This window comes from Magallana gigas, chromosome 10, assembly GCF_963853765.1.
Source record: "Magallana gigas chromosome 10, xbMagGiga1.1, whole genome shotgun sequence".
Classification (NCBI taxonomy): domain Eukaryota; kingdom Metazoa; phylum Mollusca; class Bivalvia; order Ostreida; family Ostreidae; genus Magallana; species Magallana gigas.
The window spans coordinates 34,570,330-34,587,985 of NC_088862.1; the positions used below are offsets into that span (position 1 = coordinate 34,570,330).

Here is a 17,656-nt window from a genome sequence, read left to right on the forward strand (position 1 = left end):
AAACAAGAATAAAATAGCACTTTAAGACCAAGTTTTCCATCGAAATAAAAGTATCCCCTTTTTCTTCCCATAAAACGCCTGGGTCTGTTGCCAGCGACAGTTACTTGAGTTAACAACCTATAAACATGGAGTTCTATTGTCTGGGAGGAGACAAGATCATCTATCCAGAGACAGTAATGTGCAGATCACTTCATAAACAAGGTCAGGGATAAAGATAAATAGCAGCCGCTACTGGTCATATAGTCTAACCATTGCATAATGTATTTAAAGATGTTCTTCTAAGCATTTCTCTCTCTCTCTCTCTCTCTCTCTCTCTCTCTCTCTCTCTCATTTTCTCTCTCTGAATTTTCTCATTTGTGAGATTGAATAGACGCGGGAAATATGTTTTGCTTTCTAACGTCTTGTAAATACATGTTTGCATGCATGGATATACAATAACGGAGCGTCAAATACGACGCGTAATGAAGTAATGGGTGTAGACCATAATCTGCGTTGCATAAATGTCTTGGAAGAGAGTACATATCACCAACTATTGACTTGCATGATGTGTTTAAGGTGGAATAATACACATGGAAAAAGTCACCCAAATTAACAGTAAATTATCTGATTATGAAAGATACAATGGTAAAATAAACTGTACGTATGTCAAATAAGCGGAAAATTTCTAGTTTGTGGATTAAAAATTGATATCTAAAAAATTCAAATCTGTACCTAACAACAAAAGCCCCAGGATGTACGGGTCACAAGCCCGAGGAGTAAGTTACATGTTGCAGTTGATAAAATCTTTTTAATAAAACGAAATGTCGTTTCGGTCAGAGGTCACCCATTTTGTAACGATAAGTTATTCCACCTTAGTAATGTTATTCTATTACAATTTTCTATCTGATTTTCTTTGAAAATTCTCATTAAAAAGATTGAGTAGTAGAGAGAAATCCTAAGTGATGTTTTGTCCTGCTAACGTCTCGTGAATACATGTTGCCAACCATTTGAGGCGCGTTTAGGTGTAAACCGTAATTTACGGTGCCTAAATGTTTGGGAAGAGAAAATACAGCAAGGCCCCCACCATTGACTTTATAGCCTCATGATTGCATGATGAATTTAATGATGGTCCTCTAGACGTTTTTCTCTGAAAATTCTCATCTGTAAGATTTAGTAGAAGGGAAGATTCCATGTTTTGTTTTTCTAACGTCTCGTAAATACAATATTTTTGTCAACAAGCATGTACGAAGCGTTTTGATTTAAACCATAAAATGACAATACCTCTCTACGGTACATAAATATTTCTGGGAAGGAAATAATAGGATGGCCTCTAGATCTGCAATCGACTTGATAATTGTCCAACGATTCCACGAGGTACATGCATGTATGATGTTATTAATTACATTTTCTCTGAGTTTTCTCTTTTGTAAGATGGATCGAGTAGAAGGGATAAAAAAAAAATCCATGTTTTGTTTTCTTACGTCTAGTCAACACATTCCTTTTCATTATTCCAGACATGCGCTGCATTTGGGATTCAACCATTATATGACCAACAAAATCATTATACGTTTTGTTTTCCAGTTCTTTTGGCAAACAGATATTTCGTTGTTTATTAGTTGGGAAGAATAAACACGATACGTCCAGTGGCTCTCAATACTTCTGGGATATCCTGTTATTCTTCAGTCCTCGGGTCTAAGCCGTCATATATCCCATAATTCCCTGAAGAAAAAAGTTCTCTAACCCCAAACATTTACATTCACTGTACAGTAAGAGACATATTGACTTAATGTAGTCTGGTCTGTCCAATTGGTGCGGTACCAATATCATATTTTGACAGAAAAATATAACAATATATAAATGCCAGCCTAATCTTACTACATGTGTAACTGTAATAAAACATGTACATGTATCATAATGCTTGTTATACACGCAGTTACTATTAGACGCTTATAGTATATAAATAGTGCCTGTTTGGGAGGGTAACAGTTGAAATTGACACCCCGAGAAAACCATTGTCAACCGACGCGAAGCGGAGGTTGACAATGGTTTTCGAGGGGTGTCAATTTCAACTGTTATCCTCCCAAACAGGCACTATTTATTTTGTTATACTGAATGTCTTTTTAAAAAATTTTAAGAAAATTTTACTGCTTTTATATAGGAATAACGTGAATTCTACAGCGAACCGTACGCACATAATTTTCGCGCATGTAACATTTTTTAATGTTACCCGTTGCCAAGTGCGTTGCTAACGCTGAGGGTAATAGTAAATATTATTAACTGCGTCTTAACCAATCAGATTTCAGTATTTAACATGAAAGTATAACAATGTAATATATATAGTAATGTTTATATATATGCTTAAAATACACACTCGTCAGGTATTTTTATATGCTTGAAGTATTAAATAGTTGTCATATAAATTAAGAATGTTTTAAGAAACCACACAGTTACTATATAATTATAATATCAGTAAAGCTCGATAACTATGAGTTGCCACTCAGTTACAATGAGAAGAGAGTAACACACAGTTTCCATCAGATAATCTATCAGATAATACTTGCAGTGGCATGTTGTTACTACCAAATAAATGCAGCAACATACAGTTACTATCAGGTGCTTGAATTAACACACATTTACTACGATATGCTTAACACAGTTACTTTACGCTGCACATTTGTTGGTATTTTTCAGGATAAACTTCTAGCCAAGCTGGACGACAGCGACTTGGAGCACACCCAGGCAGCCGAAGAAGAGGTCTGTCACACATTAAACAATTATGGCTGTTTTTTGGGGTCAATACGATGATTTAGCTAAACGAGAAGTACAATATTGTATTCACCGAGCTGGAGGCGAGGTGAATATTGTACGTTGAGGGTAGCTAAATCATCGTCTTGATAAAAAATCAGCAATAATTGTTTATCGTGTATTATATGATTCAGTGACGAATTAATACTGAAATGTCAAAACTTTTTTTTAGGTTGAAACAATAGCCGAACAATGCAAATTGAGAAACGCGATATTTCATTGGACGATCTATTTCTATTCTAAATGTTATATTGATAACGTTCTGGGTTTTTTTTTCAAAATTGGATATGAGCCAATCAGAAAGCTAGCTAGGAATTAATGAATCATATAATGAAATAAATAACTTATTCCTAGCTACACATGTATATATGCGTAAAATTCCTATGGCGACGACTTGTGGAACTGATTTTGCTTCATCTTTATATACATGTATATTAGGTCTTTCATCAATTTCAGCAGAAAACGATTATTATTTTCCTTACTGTGTTGTTTGATCGAGAAGGAATTCCAAAGAATTCTATTTGAAATATGATACATATCCTTAAATGTCTTTAGAAAAGAGGTAAATAAAATCCTGACTTTAAAGTAAGGAACACCTTGTATCATTTCAGTGCGTCGTGTGTTTATCAGCAAAGGCCACTATGCAAACCTTCCCATGTGGCCACAAAATCGTCTGCCGGAAGTGTTTTATAAAGACCATCCAGGTGGCGGTATCTCAGCGCTGTCTTCCGCTCAGGTGTGTGATTTGCCGGTCGGCCATCTTGAAAGTCCGGCAGACGACCACTCAGCACAAATCAAAGAAACTCCAAAGTCCGGCGTCGCACGCATCAAGATTCCTCTGCAAGGTTAAATCCAAAAAATCTGCCGTGCGCGTAAAGTGACGTCATGACGAGTCTACGTCACCGTTCTTCCAAATCCCAGAGCACAGCGCGCAGGGGATTGTGGGAGAGGATACCTTGTAGCGTACGTTGTGTTATTTAACAGCATCATATCAAAACCAGTAGAGAGTCTAGTTTTGTAGATATATTATCTATATATTGTAGTTAAACTGACTCAGTTTATTCACATTCCATCATTCTCGTCATTAGCTGTACATTACAGGAAGTACACAAAACAGCAGGACAGGTACATGGATGTTTATACGAAAATTTAGTGAAAGGAGTATATTTTTGTACAGTTTGATACTCAAAAAACTAAACTCCGCTTATAAATGCCCTCGACATGTGATCATTAAGTGACGACCGGACATTACGTTTGAAAGGAAGTGTGGGAAGGGAAACATTACCCATATCGCACCTCCAATCTATGAACTTGAAAAGAGACTTTAATACATTGATTATGTTCCTGGTGAGGAATAAGCTCAGAGATGCGCGCGCAGTGGGGCTTTACTTTAGTTTGCTTCACCCACTGCCATGTGGCAGACAAAGAGACTTGAGGTCCTTAGGACGGGAGCCACCCAGCATCAATCAAGGTTGGGTGAAAAGAGGGGGGGGGGGTGAGGTAGAGGGAGATACTAAAAAATTATGGATTTTATACAAATCAATATAAATAGCTTTTCAGCTGCCAAAATATGTGTATAGGTAGATATTTTAGAAGTAGAGCCCCGTTATTTTCGCTACCCGCTTTATTTAATTTTTACAAAATTAATGAACTCATACATAACATGCATACATAAATCAGTCAATATATGGTATACAGTTATATTTTACGTCTGTTGATTGTATGGGGGTCTCAGAATCTGGTCTTTTTCTTTCTGTTTTTGAAAGGGAGGGGGGGGGGGTTGAAATCCTAATAATGAGTTATTTCAAAAGGAAATTTTAGACGAAGATTAAAGGAAACTGTCCTTAGGCTTCTTATATCTTATTGAATTGCACGTATACCACCTTTTTACATATATTTTTCAAAACAATTTTATTACCAAGTATTTGGTTTTGTTTTACATTTTGTACAAAATTGATTTCCAGGTAATGCTGGGAATATATAGTCTGAGAAGTTAAAGTCCCGAAAAAGGCGATGTAAAATAATTCAAATCAATGTTATGCGATTAAGAGAAACTTTTTTACTTTTAATCAAAGTTGTCCAAAAAAAAAAATTAGCCAAAATATACAATTTTAAAACAATTTGAATCCGAAACAATGTGATACTCTTGTAATTATATTCCAGATATGTGCATGCAATACTATGCTATGGTAACCGTTTTCAAGCAGTCTCAAATCATTTCTTTCTTTTTTTTTTACTGTTATTGACCGTATGTAACGGATGTATTTAGAAAGATGAACTGTAACATATTACATCAATAATTACACGAGTATGTAATGTTATATTCTTACAATGTATAACAATGTAACAAATCATAACAGTATACACTGGATGTCAGTGTAATCGTGTTGTGCCCCCTTTTTGGAAGAATTCTTTAATTTTGTGAAAAGCTAAAAAAGATGAATTTATAATAGTTTCAAGTGAATTACTGCTTTTTAATCTAAGAATAAAGTTAAAATACTTCATGTACAGAAGAAATAGAACTAATGTGATGATCGAACTACTCTGTTTTTCTACCAATGTGACAGGTAACGATAAAACGCTTTAATGTAATAATGTACTTGCATGTAGCAATGTTGTACTAGCGTACCAACATATGAAGATAAAACGTATCACTATGCCAAAGGATTACACTGCGTTGTTGTGTAATATATTGTAATAAAATTACAATAAACCATTTGATGTGATAATATGTAACAGTGTTACAGTGATAAATAAGGTAACGTTTAACATTTTACCAATGTAATAGGGTTAATTCCTTTAGTTATGTTATACTAGTCTGGGTTTTTTTCTAACTTACTAATTGAGATATGAAACAATATATATTTTGGACATTATTGAAGTATGTAATACACAAGGATAATTATGACGCACATTGTAATCTTTTGGTGAAATATTGTAATAGAACTGTATTTTGTTTACTGTCAAATCCAATTTGATGGTACATTTTGTCATAATAAATGCATATCATTTGATGTATGCGTATGCGATATGATACTTATTTCATGATATTATATGAGTTGCACGTTTTTCATAAATGCGCCCCATGAATATTAATTTGTCAATCAATATGCACGATTGTAGAATAAAAAATATATCTTTGCTTAACTGCTTCTTTGTTCTTTCCTGTGAATCGCATTAAAATTATATTTTTGCCTGTAATGAGAAATAAATCATGACTAATATGGTTTAATTATATTTTAAGTAATTGAATATTCATTTATGTAAAGGATGGACACAAAAAAACAAACCCCGCATGTTAAGGTGGATAACACACCTGGAAAAAGTCACTCAAATTAACAGTAAATGATTTGATTATGATAGATATAATGATAAATAAACTGCAATATGTCAAATAAACGAAAAAATTGCAGTTTGCGAATAAAAAAATGAATATCTAAAACAAAACAATTCAGTAAGAAAGAACAAAATCCCATGCGGGATTCGAGCGCGGGATGTACTGATGACAAGCCCGACACTTTATCCATTCGGCTATGGAGTACGTCGATAAATTTTTTAAATAAACGAAAAGTCGTTTAGATCAGAGGTCAGCTATTTTGTGATGATATGTTATTCCACCTTATTGTTAATCAAAGTACTGAAAGTACTGAATGCAGATGACGTAGGTCTGTTACAAATGCAGCCGTTTATTTTTAATCGTACTCCCTTTGATTCCATGATATCTCTGCTTAACGTTCAAGTATTGTGATATTTAAAAAAAAAACCCTGTGGTTAAAAACAATCAATGTTATTCATATATTTATATCATTTTAGTGAGAAAAAAAAAACGTAACTTCAGTTTATAGTTATTGCATTTGTTAAAAAATGATCCAGAAAAACAGGACTACCTTACTATATGCAGTTACACTTCGTTTAATCTGGTACTGTTACGAGGTGACGATGATACATGTACATTATATAATATATATTTTAATTCCATTAAACATTTAATATTCAATTACAAATTTAAAATATATTTTTGCTACCGTGGATAATTTGTTATTTATCCATCTTCACCAGCTTCATGACTTTACTATCTGCTCCACTTTCCTACAACCTTTGAGTTGTAAAGAAGAGTATGGACAGCAACTCTTGCAAATTCGTATATAAAAGTATCATTTATTTATTTATTTTTTGGGAGGGGGGGGGGGTTTAACTAAAGCCTCCTGTGGAAGTAGAGTACGGAGTTTGCGCCCTCGGAGAGCGTGTAGAACCCGCTACCGTCCACCTTCCAGCACACCGCCTCGCCCTGTCTCTCCGCGTGGTAGGGCAGGCTCTGGGGGTAGTTGTGGATGTGGGCCTCGTAGTTCTGGTCGGGGATGGACCAGTAATACACGTGACCGTATGTCTTCAACAGGAGCTGGACAACAAACAATAGGAAGTCTGTGACGTGTACAAACAATTTCATCTCTGATGGCGTAATCAAAAAGTCATATAGTTTTAATTTCTATGAATATTAGACTTATTAAACTTGTATATTTCAAACATTAATAAAATAGCAAAATTTAATTTCAGTTAGCTAGTTGTGAATTATTTGTAAAGTTACACAGATTGTTAACAGATTTGGGTTTTATTTTATAAATCTTTAAAAGTTTCGAAAACATTACAACTTTAGGGAATAAATTTTGACAGCGTGCAAGCTATAAAAAGTTTTCGTATTACGTAAACAAGAATATATAAACAACTTTATTTTAACTGTTACAGTATTTCATGTGACTATGAACCTTACCTCTGTCCCCGAGGGTGAGATGTCCCCGCCCACCGGGCTGTTACTGCTGGCTGTGATTGGTAGATACACCCCGTCATTCACCCACACGTGATGGTGCTGGTTCCACGCACTGGCGGGAAGATGCACGAACTTCCCGTGGTGCCCCGGGCCTACCTTTGAGACGACGTACACTTCGCCCCTGGGGTCAACCAACAGCGTCTCACAATCGTGCTGATCCCAGCTATAAGACAAGGTATAAATAGGTGTTTCACGTTAGACGGAAACAGGCATTACATGTTAGATGAACGTACACACAAGTGTTAAATGTTATGTGGACATCACACAGGTGTTTCACGTTAGGTGGACATCATACAGGTGTTACACGTTAGGTGGACATCACACAAGTGTTATATACGTTAGGTGAAAGTCACACTGGTGTTACGAAATAAGTGGATGTCACACAGGCGTTACACGTTGGGTGGACGTCACTCAGGTGTAACAGATTAGGTTGGTGGACGTCCCAGAGGTGCAAAACATTTGATAAACTTTACAAAGCTGTTACAGGGTCTGTTAGGTGGATATCACATAAGTGTTAAACGGGTTGTTTTTTTTGACGTCCCAAAGGTGTTACACGTTGGGTGGACGTTACACTTGTGTTACACGTTAAGTGGACATCACACAGATGTAACACGTTAGGTGGACGTCACACAGGTGTTACACGTATAGTGGAAATCATGCAGGTGATACACGTTATATTGACGTCACACAGGTGTTACACGTTAAGTGGACATCACACAGGTGTTACATGTTAGGTGGACGTTACAACACTGGAACGTAACATTGTTTTCAAAGTTGATAGGCCAATTTAAAGGCTGTGGGGCATTTTGTCTTGCAAGATAAATGTCACTGAACAAATCCATTGCACCATCCGTCCTCGATGCTACGAGATATCACTTGCATTAGCATGGTTAGTAAGCCTTATATATTCATTTTTGATTAACAAATATTAATTGGTTGACTTATTTGTGCACTAGGAATAGCCTCGCAACTCTTTAGCTACGTTTTGCTGTTTTCTTAATTTAGAAAGGAACATAAACACATCTTAGCACCAAATTAACGCCGTACCTGAACTCTAATACTCCGTCAACGTTAACGCTCTGGTCATGGATACTGGAGGGTTCCCTGATTCTATAAATAGTATTGGCGTCCCCGCCGGCGTTGCCCCCAGTGTCGCCGATGTAAACACAGTTTCCTGACCCCCCGGTGCACGGTCCGCAGGCGATGTCCTCCCAGTCCTGACTGTGGGCCCCGTTAATGTAGATCGTGCCCAGGCGGGCGCCGGAAGTAGCGCTGTGAATGACCATTATATCTAATACTGTAGTGTATGGGAATAATTCATCTCGATTAAAGGGAGAATGTAGCGCTAAAAATAATATTAAAGGCGACTTGGGCAGGCACCAGAAGTGGTGCCAAGGGTTGAATGGTTAATCATCATACAAGTTTAGCTTTTTAAAAAAAAAAAAAGCTTACAATCTTTGGAGCAATTCCAAAACAACATTTATATATTAAAGACAGTTTCATTCTTTTTTATATAAATGTCACCTTCATCTACATACCATGGCGAGTGGTTTTTTTTTTATTTCATTATGTGTCTTTTAAGCCAGCGTGTCTAAAATTAAGAAATGTGTACCCAGCTAGTAAGTTGAGAATGGCTATAGTAGGGTAAAAGAGATCTTAGGAAGGGTCGTAGACTCGTATTATTTTGATAAAATCAAGGTTATACCACTGCATTCAGCATCTTGTTTAACTGATATTAGTTTTTAAATTACCTATCTAAGGTGCAAATAACTATACCGATATTAGCCACACTACATCAAATTACATTCTTTGTATCAATATTTGATTAACAATACTAAAAGACAGACTAATAATTTCAATAAATATTATAGAATATTACTTTTAACTTGTTGGACCTAGAAATCGAAGGCTGAATTTCATTGTTAGCAATTTGTATAGCTTTTTCGTTTTCTCACTTTTGAAGATTTGAAATCTACGAAATTTTTAAGTCGTACGTGTAAAAGATCATCAGGAAAATTATCTCCCTTTCGCCGTACAGTATTTCAACCAATGAAATAAATGTAAATTTTCACATCATGTGTTTTCTACCAATCACAAAGAAGAGGAAGTGCAAGACTGTACCTTATTTCAACTCTTTATACCGTCTTCCAAGGAAGACGGTTACAAGCGTTATACAGTACCCGTAACTATAATTTACATGTATCTGGCCAACGGGGGGGGGGGGGGGGGATTATGTTATGTGCTATAGACCATAACTATAGACCAATAAATTCAAACGAGCTTTGCATTATTAAAGGAAATGAAAATCAATAAATATGACAATATTTTAATATTTTTAATCGTACAATTTCTGAAAATTATTTAAGTCCTATGAGTGCACATTGTGACTTTACCTGATGGCAAAGATCCGATGTGTGTCTCCAGAGTCATTGTGGGTGTAGAGGACGTCACGATGGGTCCTGCTCGCGCATATACCGGAAGCTTCAGTAATCAGGTGACTGGTTACAGTTCCAGCATGGTGACCTCCATCAAAGTTTGCAGCTGTTAAAATCAGAAGTTAGTTCTAGGTCTATATAATTAAACAGGAATGCATAATTGAAAACGAAAGATCTTGATGCAAGACATCATAGTTTACGAAATTTCAGTCTCAAGATGGCATATAATACTATAGTATTACATGTATGTAAGTCAAGGGGGTGAAGGTTTGCTATTGAGTTAACTTAATTTTAATAGCATATATCTGCTATTCAGTCATATTTCAGTCAAATTTCAGTCATTTTCTAACCAATCTGGCCCCGGGGCCATAAAACTTAGACGAGCTTACTTATGATCTAAGTCTCACTTTTACAAAAGGAACATATAGTGGAAAAGTGAGACTGAGATCAAAAGTGAGCTCGTCTACGTTTTATGGCCCTGGGGCCTGATTAAAAGACAGATCTTCACAGTGCGCCTAAGTACAGATTTGTATTTTCCTACTTAATGGCAAGGTCAACCAAAAAGTATTCAAACACTATAACTTTACAAAATAAACTTGTGCGCATGCAGTAACCGTAGCTGTAAAAGTCTTGTCTGTAAAAATATAATACGGCATTATTAAAACGAATCAGATCATACATACTATTAACTATATAAAGACTACGGGCTTACCATGCACCAGTGGACCAAACAGGAAAACTGTCAGTAAAATGATCCTCATGGTTACCGAAACGAAACACCGGCAACAAATAACGGTCTAATGAAGTCCGGCAAAGTTGGCCCAATACAAAACCTGATATAACAAAGGTTTTATAGGTGACCTTATTCTGTACAGACCACTGTCAGGTGCTATCTCTCGTAGTACTTATCTATAACGTTGATCTCAATAATGAACTAAGTCTTGTACTTACGTTTTCTTTATTCATTCTTTATTCATAATTTCACAGAGTTTCAAGATCGTTTATTGTTACGCCCAAGTCAACAGGGTTGAATAAGATTATTTATTGAGAAATAAAAGCTAAAAAAGAGTTTTATAATATGAAGCAAATGTGATTTGCTCTTAGTTTTTACATTTATAGATACATACATGCAGCATCGATTTAGATAGGAGGGAAAGGGGTATGGCAGACCTATTGAAAAGAACCTACTACATGTTGGGGACTGAGTGTTGCCTCATATCTCTTAAGTTATCATTATAGTGGGATCAGTTTGCTCAAAATTCTGTTTTTAATAGCAGAAATTTAAATATAAGAGCTTATCTTAAATTGCTTACATATTGATACATACCGGTAATTATATGACAGTGTGTCCTTGGTTCTTGGTGGTTCTTTCAGTGGTACAAAGAAAGATAACTCTAATTAAATTCCATGTAAACCGTACATAATCGTGACCACGCCCCTTTAATATAGCTTGATTAAGACAATGCCAAATAATATGTGGTCTAATACTGGATTCTAAGAGATCTGCTAATGCCTTCACATTTGACCTTGAAACTTGGTTAAAGATTACCTCCAAAGCCCTGTTAATGTGAAGTATGAGCCAAAGGAGAGTAAATATATTCTACATTTTTTTCGCGTGGTCGGATATGATATTGACTCTTGTCCTAGAAACATTATTCAAGGTCACTGCACACTCTTTGTCCAAATGCACTCTGTGGATGGGTCAGATTGGACCAAGGGGAGAGAAGATGTGATCAAGAGAAGGACTTTTTAAAGAAATTTGCTATGACCTTAACCTTAGAAATAGAAACTGGGTTCAAGGTCACTGCATACCCTTTAACCAAATGTACATATACTCTGTAGGCAAATTATGAGCCAGATTGGGCAAAGGGAAGAGAATATGTGCCTCCGCACAAGTGATATCGGACAGATGACTGGTCACCGTGTACAGGGCGGCCCTAACTACACCACTATATATACAAGAACAATATATCAATGGACAGTTTTCTCAAGAGGTGTGTCGATGGAGAATTAATTGTGCTTGCCGAGGGAGGGGATGGGGTTCTATTTTCGGTAAATGAACTGTTTGGGATTAATGAGTGTTAGTTTTCCAGGGGTCATGACTCTGATAACCACCCCAAATGATTCCTGCATGAATACCATCAATACATATTTTATTCAGCAAGTAAATTTCTATAATTTGGTTTTAAAGAAAAATATGCTTATAAATATATATATATATTTTTTAGCAGTAAAGAAATGTTCACAAACCTCTCTGTTCACCTAGACACGCTCAGTGGAAAGCCTCACGACAGTTGTAGGGCGTGGTACACAAAATATATGTCCATATATACAGGTTTAACAAATAATGTCGTAGTCACGGATTGGTATATACATGTAGCTACGTTGGACAAAAATATCCCAGATGGTCTATTATACTAATGTTGAGAAATCAGCGAAAGAAATTGTCACTTACAATAACTTAAAGTAAAACATTGGTAAAGTGTTATTCGGAGTTTTCTACTTGACAGTTCTAAAATAAAGGAATTTTAATCTATACTTTACAATGATTATAATTGTTTATACACATAATCACAGAAAGCATAATTATTAGCCCCGATGCCCCAGCCTTAAATACAGACTGATTATTAAAACAAATTCTTAAATCTTTTCTAAAAGAAAATCTGGATGGATAATCAATCAATTCTTATAAGACCACATGTATCGGTTTCATTTTAATGAAGTAATTAGACCAGTCATCATGTTTGTAGAATATTTTCAACAAATATACGATGCATGAAAGGACGGGTTCAATGTAATACGATATCGTAACGATAAGTTTTCACAATCATCGCGCAGCCATTGCAATTTCCTTGTTGAAATTCCCTTATGATTCAAGGGAAATTGCAGCCACTATTGTGAAACACTTAACACAAAGTCTTGCACATGAATATGCAGAATAATTGCACGTGAGGGTGATTTACAATTAAGGGCAGGAAATTTATCTATTCCCTGTATCATTAACTGTTTCCGGAAGGGGGATATAACTGTTTTCAGTGTGGTTCAGCAGTTTTCGGGGCAAAGGGGTAAAATTATATCATTTGTGACATTTTAATAAATCTTAAAGCTATACACGCTATAATTTACGTCAATTTTGAATGACAGTGAAAACGCATGTGTTTGTCTACTTATAAAAGTTATCCTTAATCTGTAAATTACAATGGTGAATTCCATCTCGTTACAAAGATATAGATTTTTAATTGTTTATTTTCCTGCCAGGAAAATATACCTTTTCATGAATATTGATGAAGGAAGAGCAAACCGACCTCATTGCGCATGTCCGCGGAGAACTAGGTGGTCGTTATTGTTTGCCTAATTAAATATCTAACGTTATTTTTAATATGCTTAACAGTTGTTAATTTGAAATACATACATGTATAATGAGTAAAATACGTTTGTCATTCACGATACCCTTACTTCTGCATTAACACTTATAGGATCTATAAATAGCACATAGGGGGAAAACACAGGTCTACGTCATTTTTTAAAGTAAGTATTCACATCTACTCACAGGCTTGTATTTTTTTTTTTTTTTTGTACTCGTATATCGGACAAATTTATGCTTTACTGAAAATATCCTTTCCTTTGTGAAACTATCACAATTATGAAGATGTTGACCCTTCACCAGTTTTGGTATGATAGGCTAAATTTAGCTGTCGATATCACGTGATAGATTGATATTCACGAGGAGGCATTACTTTCCTGGCAGGAAAATAAATATTTTTTACTGTTTAATATTTGATATATTTGTTACGTGATCGAATTGAGCATTATAATTAACAGCATAAAGGTAACTTTTATTAGTAATCAAACACATAGATTTTCCCCTTTATTCAAAATTGACGCAAATTATAGCGTGTATAGCTTTAATCAAAAAATATTATAAAACATTTTATTGCAATATATATCATCTCATTCTAGAATAAATAATCAGATACAGAAGTAATCCTGCAAATGGAAGTTTTTCTTACAAGCATAATTATGTGCACTAGCTATTTATTATTGCTATTAGTTATCTTCTTGATTTGTAGAAAGCGAAACCACCGGTAACAGTCAGGTGCAAGAAGAACAGCCAACCAATCCACTGCGCGAGACACACGTGATCTGATGTCCGGATATCATTGGTCAAAATTATCAGTCCAGAAGCCACAAGTGCAAAAAATAAAAAGTATAACAACTTTTTCATCACGCAACATAACTTTTTAGATTTGGAAGACCTCGAAAAACTTAAGTTTATGTCTTGTTTTAAAAACAACGATTTTTGTTTTCGAAACTGGAGGTCTCCAAAGCGAAACAAGTGAAATCCAAAAAATTGTTTTAATTTTCCTGGTTCAAAAACGGGTGTTTGTGTAACTATCAATTTATTTTGCACCGACTTCCGGACCACTTCTAGACCCTTCTTATACTTGGTAAAGCTAGCGAACAACTCCAAGCTGACGTCATCTTCCTGTAGGTCCTCCAGGAATCCACACCCTTTCTTTGCCTGGTCGTGAAGGCCCTCCATCTCTTTGAGGTAACCATCAATCTCTTGTAGAACTGTGCCTGTTGTCGTTCGGATCCTCTCTACTTTTTCATCCGCGACTTTATCCATCTCCATCGAAATTTCTCGTGCCCGTTGACGTATTGAGGACATCGTGCTCTCTGAACTCTCGTGGATTTTTGATCGCAGCTGGCGTAACTCGGTTAAAGAATCTTGCGTTGATTTCACTTCGGCTTTTAAATCGTCCAGGTCAAACTGAAGTTCCTTTTGAGATGCCATCAATTTCTTTACCAGTGGCATTGTTTCGTGTTTCTTGTGGACTTCGCACACGCAAGTTACGCAGACGGCGGTCTCACACGTGCAACAAAACATTTGTAATGTCTCTCCAGAATGAACCTCGCAGCCTTTCTCCGACGCCATAAATGACGCAATATTGCCAGTTTCTATACGCATGATCATGACTTCCCTTCCGGCTCCGTGTTTGAAAAGTTTATGTTCGTGAATGCAGAACCTACAAATATCAAGATCACAGTCCACACATCTGTACTGAGAAATGAGCCAGTCTCGCTCGCAAATATCACAGATCCCAAAATAAGGTCGTGACCCTAATTCATCCTGAATGCAATTGACGTAGAAATTTGGCGGGAAATCTTTGACCCCTCCGCGTGGCACACAGATGTCGGATCGACACTGTGGGCAGCGGAACAGACGGCCCGATGATGACGAATGTCTGACGTAATCAAGGAGGCAGTTCAAACACACTGTGTGGTGACAGGGCAGAATTCGCGGGTCTTTGTATTCGTCGATACAAATCGGACACTGCAGAATTCTCTCCCTTAGACGTTCTATCTTCTCGTCCTCCATCACGCTCCTGAAATTTGATAAAAATAAAATCTACATTATCTAATATTCATCAATCTAATATTAATATTTGTAACTATTTAAATGCCATTCAGAAATAATTTTCAAACAGTTTTATTATTTAGATAAAAGCGTTTACTGTTAAAACAGTTATTTAATAACTTTTTTTAATTAATACTGATTAATTTCAGAAAAAATAACAATGTCATTGATGAAAAGAAAACATTTCTATGTTGAAACAATATACCATTTACATAGGCTATATCATGCAGACAATATCGTAAGTTTTCAACAAGAAAATGATATCAATTAAGATTAAATAATAATGGGACACTTTTACAATCTTTGGGAATGAAATAGTGTTGAACAGTTTCATCATTTGTTGTCATCACAATGTTTATCATTAAGTTAGAAAAACTTTAAATACGAAAACCCCTGACTACCTTTACTAAAACGTGGGTATCTGATACAGGTGGCATTGAAGTATCAAATTTCTTTAAACCATACTGCAAGTGAAGGCGAGCTCTAAAACTTTCAGACTTGTACATTGTCATGATAGTTTTCTGATTTGTTTTGTACATATTGACATGCCACAATTTATTAGGTTAACTTGGGTAAAAGGCATGATGGTTCCGTACTTTATCTTATAAATCACATCTAATGTAGTTTATAGGGAGTTCAAAGCCACTGAAGTATGCCTCGGTTGATTTAAATTCTTATCTGGCCAATTCCAATTAGATTCAAGTCCCGCAATAAAAATATTTCGACTGTCTATCATCGAGAAGTTCCATGAACTTTAAATCCAGTGCTAGCCATTTTTCAAAGCAAATATATCAAAAGGTGGCATTATAGCTCTGAAGACCAGAATTCTTGTGTTTCATTGCATGCTGTAATCCTTGCGCAATTTTGGTCGTAATATATACATGCACATGTATACCGTAATAAGGTGTGTCTCATATAATATAATTATTGATGAGCGGACTTAGAAGGGGGTTGGGGTCCGGACACCCTGAGAAATTCAAACTTATTAATCTCTTATTGTTAATTTACTCCCTGACAAACATATACATACTCCTCGGAACCCCACCCATCCCCAAACCCCGGAAAAAAAATCTTATCTGGAACCGCATATGCATATATATAATTTCTCTGAATATGTACAAATAACGTTCCAGTAGTTAGTCGAGTAAGCCCTGCACATGTGTCCCATACACTTGCATGTTAAGGCACAAAATCAATAAACGCATTAAACTAAATGTCTCATTCAGAAATATCACCTATAAAACATCCGTTAAACGTTCGATTTTTTATCCAAAAAATATTTATGTCAACGCATGGTTTTGGCTGGAAATAAATCGCCCTTTTTATACATGTGGTTTTTTTTCTCATCTTGACATATTGTGAATCAGGTGTTCTAATGTGCCCCCAAACACTGGACTCTGACAGATTTATGAACAGCTCTCTCCTCTCCCTCTCTCTCTATCTTTGAAAAGTATAATATCTTTTTGTCTTAAAATCAATATAAAAAAAGACTGGAAACTATATCCTCTACCATGTTAACGGCAGGTAAACATTGCAGAAACTTGCATAAATTTACATATTAATTAAAAACCCAATGTATCTTTTAACTTGTTTCCACATCTCGATTGAATTACCTTTGAACTGTAGACTACCGTTGAATTCACACAGTAGGTCTCAATACACATTGTACGTATGTACGTACGTCTCAATACACATCAACACCCCAATACACTATGTATAATGTTATTCCATATTGCACATTCCTTTGTTTTCAGACGTTATTTTTTTTTCGCCAATCCTTATCTTAACCACTGATTCTCCATTTGGCTCTTACTCCAACAGAAATGACTCACTAACGAGAAATCACTTTAAAGCGAAACATTTGTGAAAGTCTCCCGTCCTTAGCCCTGGCCCATGCCGTGGGAGAAATTCACAGTGGGGTACCCTAAGGGGATGTGTACGATTTTTTTAATTCAAAAAAAAAATATATAAATTATACACCCTAGATAACGTGTATGATTTTGAATGCCTAAACTTTCATGAACATTCTTTCAATCTACATCACATGCATCAGCACATTTTTGATTATTGCAACTGACATCAGAGACATAAAAAAATGTTTTGAACATGAAGTTGCGTGATAAAAAGTTTTCGTTTACAGTATTGTCATATTTAGTTGACAGCAGTTTACATGGTTTATCTTGGTTTGTA

The 17,656-nt window shown here is 35.7% G+C and overlaps 3 protein-coding genes across 7 annotated transcripts in view; 1 reads left to right on the top strand and 2 right to left on the bottom strand.

Annotated features, from left to right (window-relative positions):
* The window catches only part of LOC105343537 (uncharacterized), a 33,960-nt gene extending 28,026 nt beyond the window's left edge, over positions 1-5,934 (top strand). For all 4 annotated transcript variants that reach the window (XM_034454474.2, XM_066073617.1, XM_034454477.2 and 1 more), the window contains 2 exons: positions 2,671-2,733; positions 3,396-5,934. In XM_034454474.2, coding sequence (XP_034310365.2) covers positions 2,671-2,733; positions 3,396-3,665 — 333 coding nt within the window. In that variant the 3' untranslated portion in view covers positions 3,666-5,934. The remainder of the gene's footprint in view (positions 1-2,670; positions 2,734-3,395) is intronic.
* A 1,029-nt stretch (positions 5,935-6,963) lies between these two features.
* On the bottom strand, positions 6,964-11,389 carry LOC105343538 (uncharacterized). Of its 2 annotated transcripts, XM_066073616.1 has the most exons (6): positions 11,371-11,389; positions 10,757-10,822; positions 10,003-10,150; positions 8,657-8,881; positions 7,553-7,772; positions 6,964-7,183 (listed from the first exon to the last, which is right to left on the bottom strand). In XM_066073616.1, the coding sequence occupies exons 2-6, from the start codon at positions 10,803-10,805 to the stop codon at positions 6,980-6,982; spliced, it is 846 nt and encodes a 281-aa protein (XP_065929688.1). In that variant the 5' UTR covers positions 10,806-10,822; positions 11,371-11,389; the 3' UTR covers positions 6,964-6,979. The 2 variants fall into 2 exon arrangements, with proteins under 2 accessions (XP_065929688.1, XP_011449235.3); XM_011450933.4 differs by lacking the exon at positions 11,371-11,389 and having other exon boundaries at positions 10,757-10,936.
* A 2,572-nt stretch (positions 11,390-13,961) lies between these two features.
* LOC105343539 (E3 ubiquitin-protein ligase TRIM56) lies at positions 13,962-17,404 on the bottom strand. The gene is made up of 2 exons (XM_011450935.4): positions 17,080-17,404; positions 13,962-15,434 (listed from the first exon to the last, which is right to left on the bottom strand). Exon 2 carries the CDS (start codon positions 15,425-15,427, stop codon positions 14,096-14,098), a length of 1,332 nt encoding a protein of 443 aa, XP_011449237.3. The 5' UTR covers positions 15,428-15,434; positions 17,080-17,404; the 3' UTR covers positions 13,962-14,095.
* Between the last annotated feature and the right edge of the window lie 252 nt (positions 17,405-17,656).